This window comes from Phodopus roborovskii, unplaced genomic scaffold, assembly GCF_943737965.1.
Source record: "Phodopus roborovskii unplaced genomic scaffold, PHOROB, whole genome shotgun sequence".
Taxonomy (NCBI): Eukaryota; Metazoa; Chordata; class Mammalia; order Rodentia; family Cricetidae; genus Phodopus; species Phodopus roborovskii.
The window spans coordinates 1,162,022-1,175,486 of record NW_026126602.1 but is presented as its reverse complement, the minus strand read 5'-3'; the positions used below and the strand labels follow the sequence as shown (position 1 = coordinate 1,175,486).

Below are 13,465 nucleotides of genomic sequence, written 5' to 3'. Positions count from 1 at the left end.
GCAGCTGGTGTTACCTAACCATTTTGTTTTCTGCTCTGTGTTGGTCACGAAACAAAACACTTGTACAAAACAAGAGTATGATTCTTTTTTGGAAGCAGGGTTTCTCTGAGCTTTGGAGCCAGTCCTGGAACTTGATCTGTAGACCAGGCTGGCCTCGAACTCACAGAGACCCTTCCTGTCTCTGCCTCCTGAGTGCTGGGATTAAAGGCATGTGCCACCTCTGGGTGGCGAGAATATGATTCTATAGCAGTACTATGAGCTCTGTGTATTATCTGCACACTCTGTTGCCCTAACACCACAGGGAATTAATTAGTATCATTATTACCTGAGTCTTAAAATCATATAATATGCCAGAAGAGAGTTGTCAGGTTAGAAAAGTGCAGATCAGAAATAAGTTCCGACCAGTTTCTCTCTTCCTCCCCCACCCCCCTTTTCCTTTTCTCCTTTAAAAAGGTTGTTTGGAAGAGTTAGCAATAGAACAGATTTCTTTCAAGTTTTGATGTAGGTAAATTCCTCCCTCTTCTGGCAAAATTTGGAAGTACAAGTCTACTATTTATAAGTAATATAAGTAAAAGCACAAAGGAAAGGGAGTTACACCTCTCATGGGAATATAGTTTAAAAGTGGTGCATGCCCTGCTTTGTATTACATTATATGTTATTACATAATTTAAGCAATTGTAATAAGCAGTCACTTAAATGTTAGCACTCAGAAGCAAACATCTATTTGTTTTGGAGACAGGGTTTCTCTGTGTCGCCTTGGTTGTCTTGTAACTCGCTGTGTAACCAGGCTGGCTTTGAATTCAGAGATTTGCTTGCCTCCTGAGTGTTGGGAGAAATGGTATGAGTCACCACCACCTGGCTTTGTTTTGCACTTTTTTCTTGTCTGTTTCTTCCTTTTCTTTTTCTTTCTTTTTTTGAGATACCCAGTCTCTGGTTGCCCTGGAATTTTGGATTGTTAACCAACCTGCCCTCAAATTCAGAGGTCTAGCTGCCTGTGTTTCATGGGATTAAGGCTGCTCTCTACTGGTATACTATATTCCAGTCTCCACTTTCTTTCTTTATGGTGTCATTTTTCCTGAGTTTCATTTATTTGGTATAAAGGACAACACTGCAGAACTTTTAAGTTCTTACATTTCAAAGCTCTTGATCTAGACACAGTATCATCAACACAAAACTGCTAACTTTTTGTAGCTTCACTAACATTACCCTGCCTATCAAGGTGGCAGTCTCTTCAGTGAAATTGTGTATAATGCCATAGGAATGTAAGTACTGGTGTAATGATTTATGCAATAATAAAATAACATTTGTTTCTCTGAAGAAAGTAAAAGAATCCTTTTAAGGGACAGGATCTAAAAAACGTTGCAAATTATAATTTGTACAAATAAATTTTAATGAGTACAAATAAGGATAAGGTGTAATAGACTCTTAAACCACAGTAGGTGTCAACAGATTTTCCTAAAAAAGAAATTATCATTTCAGTAATGTTCCTTTTGTGTATGAACCCAAACAAGCAATGCTAGAAATGATAGGCATAGGCAGTCTGCTGAACTTAGGGTTTGAAAACAATATTTAAGGATTTTTGAGGTGATAGATTGATTAGCATGTCTATGAAATATACTTCAAGTTGCTTTGAAATACACACATTAGAAAGGTGTTATTCCTAGTTCTCTGACCATGGAGTTGGTATTGGGAATAACTGATACTCAGCAAGCTTATCGTAATTTTCAATTTCTCTGGGGCCATGAAAGTTGCTTGTTCCTAGAATTGAATACGGATGTTTAAGATGTGAATTAGCAGTGCAATTCTCATGCAAATGGTTCTTGACACACATAGCCTCTTAGCTTCATATGTGCAATCTTAGCAGTCATATACATGATTTTTAAGTGGATATATAGAGGAAGTGATGCTTTAGCAAATGTTCATAGTCAATTGATTGGTTGATTAATTCATTGCTTGGTTGGTTTAGAGACAGGCTTTCACTGTAGCACTGGCTGTCCTAGAACTCTGTAGGCTAGGGTGGCCTCAAACTCAGGAGATCCACCTACTTTTGACTCTCAAGTGCTAGGATTAAAGGTGTGAGCTCCCGTTGCCACCTTATTTACCAGCTGTGAACTAAAATAAAGAATAGTGCTTAATTATGGCGATTGAATGTATATGTGTACACACATACATACACACTCACACACACATAAATATACAGGTGTGTGTTTGTATGTGTGTGTGTCTCACAGTCTCTGTAAAGGCATATGTATATCTAAGAGCAGTTTCAAGTCGTGAAGGACTTATATTCACTTTTTCTAGATGTCATGAATTATATTCAGTGTGGCTCCTTCAGAATTGTTAATCAAATGCTTCTGTTATTATAAGCATCTAGTATTTTGTTAGGTTTAATCTTTGCCAGTGTGATGAGTCTGTTTTTCTGAGTTGGCCTTTTTCTGTCTATTTAGAAATTCTTTTAAACATATCCTGGTTTGCTATTAATACTAGACAGAGTCTTGCTAATGTTGCCCACGCTGGCCTGGAATTTGCAATGTTTCTGTTTCATGCTTTCAGTCAACTCTTAGAATTTTAAAGACACACACAGTCACATAAGTTAAATTGGGTAGTTCTTAGTCTAACTGGAGATGTCTTGCTGGAATTAAAGTCCTTATATTTACACTTTGTTAAATGCTATGAAGGTCATTCTGTTAGTATTTCATGTTCAGGTACAGTGAATGTACACATGTGGAAATGGCAGCCAGGAAATGGGACCCTTCTTTATTTTTATTTAAAGGCCTGATAAGAAATATTAATGTTCACTGTACAATTTACAACTTAAAACTACAAAACTTGTTCCTAGTGTTTATCATTCATCTTGCCTTTAGCTCATTTTGGTCATGACTGGCCTATCTGGTACCAATCTGTTAATGCCATTGTCTGTTGGTTATTGCTATGCTGCATGCATATAGGTGTTTTTGACCTCATTTGATATGGTACATAAGTCCTGTACCCTTGTTATATTTTATCAAATTCTTTGTATGTATGTTTGGTATATAGCCATATTGCAGTATGATTTTCACATTATACATGGAGGTCATTTATCAGCTTTTAAGATTTAAGCAACTAGAATCTTTCATTTTCTAGTTTCTCACTGGTAAACAGGGATGTGAAATTATCTATTTCCTGAGGATCAAATACAGTTTGTATTAAGTGTGTAGCACATGGAAGATATTACTGTGATGGTGTTGGTTTAGTTTCTGATATTGACAAATATTTTGAGCCTTATATGTCTTTTATTTAGAATCTGCTCCAGGAGACAAATCAGTGTCACATTCTTGCACAACTCCTTCCACATCTTCAGCCTCTGGCCTGAACCCCACATCTGCACCTCCAACATCTGCTTCAACAGTACCTGTTTCTCCTGTTCCACAGTCACCAATACCTCCATTACTTCAGGACCCAAATCTTCTTAGACAGTTGCTTCCTGCTTTACAAGCCACGCTACAGCTTAATAATTCTAATGTGGACATATCCAAAATAAATGAAGGTAAATAGTCATAGTAATAGCTTTTGAATATTATTATCTTCATTATAAAAAATTATTTATAAAATTCTCAACTTTATGATTCATGACTTTTTTTTCCCTTTTGAAATTGGTGTTGGAGGATTGCTGCTTTAGTATTGACACCTGATGCCCTTGGTAGTATGATTTAGTTAGCAGTGTTGTTGTATAGGTTTTAAATCTTTTAATGTGAAGATCTTAGAAATTCTGCCCGAGAAGTATATCCTAGGTAAATTTGCTAGTGTTTGCTTTTATTTGTTCTTATTAGTGTTTCTGTTGCTTGGTTTGTTTAATCACATCCATTTTTAATTTGATTTTTCCATGTTTCTAAAGTATTTGAGTCATCTTGTAGAAATGTAAGGAAAATGGAACTAGTTTAAATTTGAAACAATTTAAAAATTAAGTCATACAAGGCAAGGTTAATTAGTCTATTTGTGCATTTTCTCTTTAACAGTAGTGTAAAGTGATTTATATTAATCCGAAAGCTAGAGCATTCTCGAACTGGTTTTCTTGTTACTCTCACCTTCTTGGTGTTTTTATTTTATTCTGCAAGATAACTTGTAATTCTTTTGTTTTGTTGGTAAATGTTTTTATATAAACAGCCTGAAATCATAAAACAGTCTAAAAGCAATCCTAGGCATCAAAAGTGCATGTTGTTCCTAAGTGCTAGCTGTTTTTAAAACATGATAAGAATTGGTATATAAGGCTTGATTGGTCGGCTTGTTGAAAAAAACAGTCTTGTGAAATAGTGACCATTTCTTTGGTTGTTTGCCAATAATGTACTAAGCACTAACTTGCGTAAGCTCCCATTGTTCTTGGCAACATTACTAGAGTCAAGATTTTTGGCTTACCTATATTGTGAACATATTCTCTTTCTCCCATCATTTCAAGTCTTTATAACCATTATATCACTGTGTGTCAGGCTTTCATTTAGAACATTTTATGAAACCAGTTTGTCTATTTTATTATTGCTATTTGATACCTATGAGTTTCAGGTTATTACTAAAGCCAGATTTTGAATGTTTTAAGTTCTTACAGCAGCTGTAACACAGGCTTCCCTGCAGTCTATCATCCACAAGTTTCTTACTGCTGGACCGTCTGCTTTCAACATCACTTCTCTGATTTCTCAAGCTGCCCAGCTCTCTACACAAGGTAATCTTTTTTCCTCTTAGGTTATTTATAAGATTGTTGTGGTGAGTTATCCACCCCGCTGGCACATGTTGCACTGACCATGCCCATTGGGGTGTGGGGACAGGTGTGGGCGTGACTAGGTCTGGGGTCCTGGATCATAGCTCACTCTCTTCTGTTTGGAGAGAGCATCTGAAGGCATCCTTGGAACAGAAACCTGCGGGCAGTCATCTGTTTCTGGTGTAAGTGATTTCTTCCAAATAAACATCCATCAGCCTATCCTTCCCCAGATTCTTATTTACCACACATTACATTGTCTTTCCATTTTGTGTTGTTTTGAAATTAAGGGAAAGTTTGGTTTTAGTTTGAGAAAATATTACTTATGACTTTGTTTGACTTTTCATATTGGCATGCTTTTGGATGTATTTATTTCCTTCATTTTATACTTTGGTACTTATCTGTGTGGATCAGTGTATTTGTAACATGTCATATATTTTTAATCAGTATAAATTACTGAGGTGACTTTTTCTTGAAGCAGAAAGCAAACTATACTATACATACTCAGTCTTTTCTGAAATGTCTCATACACTTGAGGACATGGAAGTTTGCTTTGGGTTATTGATAGACAATTTTTGACTAGATGGTGCAGAAATCATTTTTGATTTTGTTTAAGTTTGTGTCTCCCCTCAAATGTATGCAAAAGGGGAGATGTAGCACAAGGGTCTCTGTCACAAAGTTCACAAACAAAGCAGACACAGCGTGTTGAATAGAAGTTTAATGATAGAAGTCCATCTGGATAGCCACATGTAGCATGGAACTATGGATACTTCCTGAGCCTAAGTGGAGAATAAATATGAACTAAGGATGCTGAGGAGGCTACTGTGTGAGAATAGGGTTATGTTTAGCTTCCCAGTGTCAGAAGGAAGGGAAGTTGTTCTCAGGGTTGTAGGTTTGTTTCTTCATTGAGGACATCAGATTCTGATAGATTCACCTGGGTATCTCTGCAGTGTGTAGAATGACACAGAAAACCTTATTACATATACACACACTCAAAAAAAAAAATAAATTGTTTGGTGATGATTTGAAATTAATTACTTTATTCTTTCACAGCCCAGCCATCTAATCAGTCTCCGATGTCTCTAACATCTGATGCTTCATCCCCAAGATCCTATGTGTCTCCGAGAATAAGCACACCTCAAACTAACACAGTCCCCATCAAACCTTTGATTAGTACTCCACCTGTTTCATCACAGCCAAAGGTATGTCACCTCTGTAGAAATTATGGAAATGTCTGACTTGTAGAAATGGTAACATTTAGAATCTACATCTCAGGAAATGTCCCTTGAGAATGAGGTATCAGTGTAAAGAATAACTAGTGGGTTACATTAGATGGATCAGCATGGATGAGCAGACTTGAATCTGGGTATTATGATGTATTCCTGATTATTTTGGTGATTGTGACATGGAATTCTGGATAAGCAGGGTCTATGAGAAAATTGTATTTATCAAATTTCTAAACTCTTGGTTTTATTGTTATTGTTTGTTTGGGGGTGGGTTTTTGTTCTCTTAAAATTTCATTTTAAAGGTGAACCACCTTCTCATAAGAATTTACATTTTTAAAATTTTGCCTCAGAATCATATGCTGTTTGCATCACTTAGTGAAATTAAATTTTTGGGTAAATCTAGTTTTTGTAGTAGGGTTAGAATTAAAAAGGTTCCTTCTGAATATAGAGAGGATTTTTCTAAGCATCACTGACTGTTTAGGTACAAAAACCTTCCCTAAATGTCTGCTTAGAATACAGTTTTAAAATATAACTGGAGTATAATTGGATTTTACTATTACACTAATTTTGGCATCTATCACATATTTGCAATTCATAAATGAATGCCAGTTGTCGTCACTCTGCTCCCCCCTTTCCCCCCAAGTTTATGTGTGCAGGCTCGTGTACACACATGGAGTTATCTTCAGTTGTTCTCCACCTAATTCACTTTCTTCAGTTGAACTTAGATGTTATGACTAAGGCTAGTGAGGCTGGCCTATTTGATCCAGGAATCCTGATCCTGCTTTTGAGTGCCGGTTTCCCAGTTTGGCTCCTGTGCTTGGCTGGGACTCCGAGATCTATCTTGACATTTGTATAGCAAGGCCTTTCTGCACTGAGTCATCTCCACTTGAGGTTTAGAGCTTCATGTCTCTAAAGGTTGTGGACTAATATTTTTGTTATTCCTTGTTTTTAATGATAAAGGGAAAAATTTTTCAGAGTGAATTATTAAAAATTCATTTTCTTTAAATATGACATGTCATATCTTCCATTTTCAGCCTCTTATTCTATCTATAGCATAACATCTTTTAAAGATTTCTCAAATTGAGTAACATTGTGTGTGTGTGTAGGTGGATATATGTACACACACACATATCTTATATATCATATACATATATATATATATCATATACACATAGCTTCTAACTAATACATTTTGATAGGTGATATATATTTATATATTTTATATATATTATATTTTATAGAAATCATAAAGAGAAATGCTATATAGTTTATTTTAAAACTGCTGAATAATAGTTTTTTCCTGTTTGTGCTAGTAATGTACTTTGGTGATTTTTTTTTTTTGGGGGGTGGGGGGGAACTATAAGGCATTTTATAAAACATTTCAGAATTTAATTTTTGGGCAGACTGATTACTAAGTTGTTATTACTTAAGAGAGATGGGAGTTTGGTTTCCAGCACTCAGTTTCGGTGGCTCACAGACATTTAGAACTAGTTCCAGGAATCTTAATACCCATTTCTCACCTATATGGGCAAGCATGCACACAAAATAAAGCAACTTTAATTTGACTTTGTGAAAACAACTAATTGTATATTGACTAGATGTGTGGGTAAATGTATAATTAGCAACCAAACAGACATCACCAGTATTAATGTAATGAAACAATTATGACAGCTCTGGTAATGGTATTAGAATGCCATTGCTATTAGAATATTATTTTGTTTATTTAATTTTTTTGCTGTTTGTCTGTGTGGATAAAAGCCTGTCTTACCAAATTTTGACATTTTAGGTTAGTACTCCAGTAGTTAAGCAAGGACCAGTGTCACAATCGACCACACCGCAGCCTGTAACTGTTGATAAGCAGCAGGGTCATGAACCTGTTTCTCCTCGGAGTCTTCAGCGCTTAAGGTTAGTTGGTGTGTTGAGGATGTTGTTTGTTTGTTTTTAATATGCCATCCTGTGTTGTTTGAGCAGGGTGTCCATGTTGGAATATGTATAATGTAAGAACTTACTGACAGATTCATGGGTGGCTTCATTCATTGAACAAGTTACATGATTTATAAAGACTGTACAAAGATTAGGACTGGATTAATTAAAGAAAGTGACTCATTTAAATTTAACTAGATGGAAACTAAAATAATTGCTTATGCAAGGAAGGTACATGTTTTCATGCTTGGCACTAATATTAATGAAGTAAAATATGAAAGCCCTCACCTCCAAAGTTGGTGTGTTGCACTTTCCTAGTATATTCAAATCTCACCTTTCTTACACAAATCACTTTTAATATTGTTATAAAGGATTGTATTGTGTTTGCTCTCGTGTTTATTATAATACAATTGAAATGAAATATGTGGAATAGTTTTTTATTTTTTTCCCCTATTTTTCTTGCTATGAAGTGGCAAAATAATTGAGCTTTTTTGTGTTTGTTTGCTTTGCTTTGTTTTGTTTTTGTTTTTTGAGATGAGTTTCTGGCTTTTCTAGAACTCTCTTTGAGGCCAGGCTGGCATTCAACTCACAGAAGTCTGCCTGCCTCTGTTGGCAGTAAAGGTGTGTACCACCACTGCCCAGCTTCAAATGTTTTTTTGTGTTGTTTTTTTCTGAACAAACATTTAAGAATTTATACATCCATATGAGAACTTACATATACAATTTATACATCCTTTGAGGTAATCACCTTTGGGAGCTCCCTATTTTGACAGTGTACCCATTGCTCAGAATTTTGGGAAATTATTCTTTAAATAACCCTTAGAGGATGCAGTATTATTTTAAGTATATCCTCAGTGCTGAAAGCTCTTCATCTTTTGGGAAGTTTACTTTTTGAAAATAACTGAAATTGTTTTTAGCACCAACTTTGGTGAAGCAGGTAGGAAATCAGTTTGAGCGACTGCAAGTTTGGCTTTCACCACCATGTATCCCTAAGCCCTGGCCCCAACCATTCCGTTTTAAAGGAAGACAGCTAAGTTAGTGTGCTGCTTTATTTCATCAATGTGCTCACTCGAGTTCTCTAATGAAATGCCGGTTTTTTCCCTGGTGCTGTCTCACCCTTACATTCAAGAATACTTTATACCAGACAGATACAGACCTCTCTTTAATCAGACATTTATAAAGGTGTTCACATGTGCCTTACATTTGTGACTGAAAAAAAAATTTGACCTTTGTTTTATGTTTGTCATATTTGGGGTCAACTATTCTGTTTTCATTTGTAATTTCAGTTTTAAATTTGATATAAACAGTAATGTTCTAAAAACTATAGTATCTTAATATATTTTGGATCAGCAAGTCTAGTGGATCATTTGAAAAGACAAATTTTTGTAAGATTTGGATATTTTTAAATTAATACACATTGTTTTCATAGTATATTCTAGAAATTAATTTCAAGCCCAATATGCATTCACTATGTTTTCTCATGCAGCAGCCAGAGAAGTCCATCACCTGGTCCAAATCATACTTCCAGTAGTAATGCATCAAATGCAACAGTTGTAGCACAGAATACTTCTGCTCGGCCTGCGTGTTCATTAACACCTACGCTAGCAGCACATTTCAATGATAATCTCATAAAACATGTTCAAGGGTGGCCTGCAGACCATGCAGAGAAACAGGTATGTCTCTCCCTTTTGCTGATCTAAAATTTACTACATGAATGCAAAGCTAGATTGGAACTTAATACCAATACCTTATCACTTCCTTTGATAGAATTCTAGGATGATAGATAAAGACTAAAACCATACCTAATCTTGACTTTTTATTTTTAAGAACCCTGAAGGAAAAGTTAAAGCACCTTGCACCATTAAAAAACGTTTTGTGCTTATGTGTGCAAGGTTTTATTCTGTACTTTTTAGTGTAAGTTTGTACATTGTTTTGTGCATGATCATATTTTACATGAGCTTCATTTCTTTTAACTATAGGCATCAAGATTGCGTGAAGAAGCCCATAATATGGGAAGTGTTCACATGTCAGAAATATGTACTGAATTAAAAAATTTGAGATCTTTAGTTCGAGTATGTGAAATTCAAGCAACTTTGCGAGAGCAGAGGTAGGTTTTTCACTGGTGTTTGTGTGTTCTACCATATGAGGAATCTGCAATAATTGTTTCTTGGTTTTTAAGGAATGGGTTTAATAAGCATATTGTTAGCAAAACTAAAAGAAGAAAGCAGATATGTTGGTAAGAAAAGAGCAGATCAGTTGATAAATTCCTAATTGAGAGAATTTCAGGCAAAGCACTGTACAGGTAATTGGTGAGCTTCTGCCTTCCATTGTTCTACAGACATTTTACCCCATGTTTTAAACAATAAGTCGCTTGCATTTGGAATGACTATCTAATAGCTATTCTTTAACTGTTCTTCTTTTTCCTGGTCATGGGATTGGGAGCTGGCTTGCCTCATGAAAGGAAAGGCTCAAGACACTTGAAATAATAAATGTGTTGATAGTTTAAATGGCACATGACAACCAATATAATGTCTATACCTCTATGTGTATTCCAGAGGCTGACATCTGGTATCTTCTCAGTTGCATGCCACCCTTATTTTGGAGGCAGGGTCTTATAGACCTTAGAGGCTGTCTGGCCAGCAAACCACAAAGATCCTCGTGTCTGTGCATCTCCAATGCTGGGATCACAGAGACATGCTGTCACACCTAGCTTTTTAACCTGTATTCAGGGAGTACATACTCAGATTCTCATCTTTGTGCAGCAAGTGCTTCCTTGACTGAACCATTTTTTCCAACCACTAAAATAATTATCCTTGTAAGAATGATACATAGTGGTTTTCTCCTGCCCATATTTGCCCATCAGATAGGTAAGACTGATAAGTAGCAAATGCCATCATTTATTGTGGTCAGTGTTGCCTGGAGAGGTGTTAACTTTGTTCATAGGTTTTCCAGTATGAATAATAATAGCAGAGTCAGCATGAATTTCTTTTATTTACCTGCTACATAATTACATTCTTTCTAAAGTTTGGTTACTCCAGTTCCTGAAGTTTTTTTAACTTGTTAAGCTTTTCACTTATTTAAGGGAGCGTTTAGTGACTTGTTGATGTCCTGCTGGAGGTTTCAGGGTCTCATGATGGAGGTACCAGCATCATGCCTGTGTTAGGGCCTTATTTAGTAAATGGAGGCTTCTTGAATACAGACACTGAAGGTCAACCTGATATTCAAGAATTGGGACTAAGTGATTAATAGCTAGGGGATTCCATGTGCTGCTTTTTTATACTGTACAAGGTGATGTGTCACATCTAGGGGTGGGCAGGGAGAGAAGGACTCAGCTAAGAACAGCACAGTTTAAACTAGGCAGTTCATTTCCTAAGCTTTTCAAATTTAAAGTGAACACAGAAGGCCTTGGGTGATTTGATGTGACAGTTGCTTGATTAAGGCAAAAGCTCCTTGTTGGTGTCAGTCTCTGACCTAAAGAAGGGACAGCTCATGAGTGTAGAATGACCTTATGAGATAAATAGGAAATTTATTGGAAGAATCACCATTGTCTATTTCAAGGTTTAGCTCACCTGATTTTAGGTCAGAGGCAATAATTACCTGAGTCAAGTTGGATCTTCATGATCTGTAATTGTATCATGTTCTAGAAATATTTTTGTAATTTAGTCTACTTTCTGAGTTCTATGGTGCCTTGACTTCCCATTAACTCATAGTTTCTCTCTGTCTCTTTTTCTTTCGAGATAGGGTTTCACTGTTGCTCTATAGGTTTGGAGGCTGTCTTAGAACTCACTCAGTACACCACTCTAGCCTGCCTCTCCCTCCTTGAGTGCTGGGATTAAAGGCGTGTATCACCACCACCTGGCTAACTATTTGGGGTTTTCGTCTTAGGTTTATAACTCTGTACTCCTTGGTTTATAATTCTGCTTCACAGTGATCCATTACTTTAAAAAAAGAGATGATGATGTCAGCTTAATTAGAAATGTCCCTCTTGATTTAAAGTTAGCTATAGATTATGTGGTTTAGTTGGCTCGGTTAAAGTCTTAATCTGTTTATATTTTTAGGTCCTTTGGAAATAAAGTCAGTTATATTGTGTGGCCAGATTATAGTGTTTCTGTAATATTAGTAGTACTTTCCCCTGTGCTTGTTCTGTTTATCTGATATTTCACAAAGATAATATTAGGTAGCATAGGTATAATTTGAAACATGTGGAACTTTGAAATGATATTTTATTTGGCACAAGTTTTATCTACATATGCAGTAATTATCCTAGTTTATTGGATTCTTGTCTAATTCTAATCTTAACAATATTATGAGCAAGAATAAATGGAATATATCTTTATGTCATAGTTACTACCTACCTTTTTAACACATAAGTTTCAAATCATTCTGTATATTTGAGGTAAATATTGAAAAATGCTAGGAAACGGAGTTTTCCAGCTCTTCCAATATTTTAATGTATGATATGTTAAGTTCTCTGAACTATAATAAGACTTTTTAATCATTCAGTATTAGTATTCATTTTATATTGCCATAGTTTTTTGTACATACAGAGCTTAATACCTGCTTTTATTTTCCAGGATACTATTTTTGAGACAACAAATTAAGGAACTTGAAAAGCTAAAAAATCAGAATTCCTTCATGGTTTGAAGATGTGAATAAATGCACATGGTATCCTACAGGAACTGTAAATCTGTTGCCCAGTCATAACATTTTTGAGCTGCATCTAAGTAGACTGTGGACCGTTAAGCTGGGCAAATGAAATGACAAGGGGACGGGGGTCTGTGAGAGTCTTTTCAGGGGAAAGATACAAGATTGATTTGTAAAACCCTTGAAATGTAGATTTCTTGTAGATGTATCTTCACGTTGTAAATATGTTTTGTAGAGTGAAGCCATGGGAAGCCATGTGTAACAGAGCTTAGACATCCGAAACTAATCAATGCTGAGGTGGCTAAATACCTAGCCTTTTACATGGAAACCTGTCTGCAAAATTAGTTTTTTTTTTTTTTTTTTTTTTAAAGAAAAAATTTGGGGGGGTTAATTTATCATTCAGAAATCTTGCATTTTCAAAAATTCAGTGCAAGCGCCAGGCGATCTGTGTCTTAAGGATACAATTTTGAGCAGTGTATAAATATCATGAGACAACTAACTGTTCCGCACTTGCACCTGATCAAGAGCAGTGCTGCTCCATTTGTTTTGCAAAGAGATGTTTTCATTTCCTGTATGTTCCATTCCCTCTGAAGTCCTTGGCCTGATTTTATCCATTTTTTAAGGTGCCCCTTCTCCTTTCTTAGGGCACTGTTGCTGTGGCACTTTTCTATAACCTTCTCATTCCTGTGTACAGTAGCTGGAATTTGCAGTGATTGAGCATAACCCACATGTTTGTATAAATTATTGAAATCCATTTGCACCCTGTAAGAATGGACTTAAAAGTACTGCTGGGCAAGTGTGCTGAAAGTACACTGACTGCTCAAACATAAGGAAGTGGCCCAATGAACGTGGTTGTGGGAGGGGAAGAGGAAGCAAAGCTAGTCAGATGTGAATTGTATCTGTTGTAATAAACATGTTTAAACAAATGAATTTTGTTACTTTCTTT

At 35.9% G+C, this 13,465-nt stretch overlaps 1 protein-coding gene across 6 annotated transcripts in view; it reads left to right on the top strand.

Moving 5' to 3' along the window:
* The window catches only part of Wac (WW domain containing adaptor with coiled-coil), a 59,458-nt gene extending 46,586 nt beyond the window's left edge, over positions 1-12,872 (top strand). For 5 of the 6 annotated variants that reach the window (XM_051205747.1, XM_051205749.1, XM_051205750.1 and 2 more), the window contains 7 exons: positions 3,281-3,526; positions 4,571-4,693; positions 5,780-5,928; positions 7,739-7,857; positions 9,362-9,548; positions 9,855-9,982; positions 12,450-12,872. In XM_051205747.1, coding sequence (XP_051061704.1) covers positions 3,281-3,526; positions 4,571-4,693; positions 5,780-5,928; positions 7,739-7,857; positions 9,362-9,548; positions 9,855-9,982; positions 12,450-12,519 — 1,022 coding nt within the window. In that variant the 3' untranslated portion in view covers positions 12,520-12,872. The remainder of the gene's footprint in view (positions 1-3,280; positions 3,527-4,570; positions 4,694-5,779; positions 5,929-7,738; positions 7,858-9,361; positions 9,549-9,854; positions 9,983-12,449) is intronic. The other variant, XM_051205746.1, reaches the window with a different exon arrangement.
* Positions 12,873-13,465: the final 593 nt, after the last annotated feature.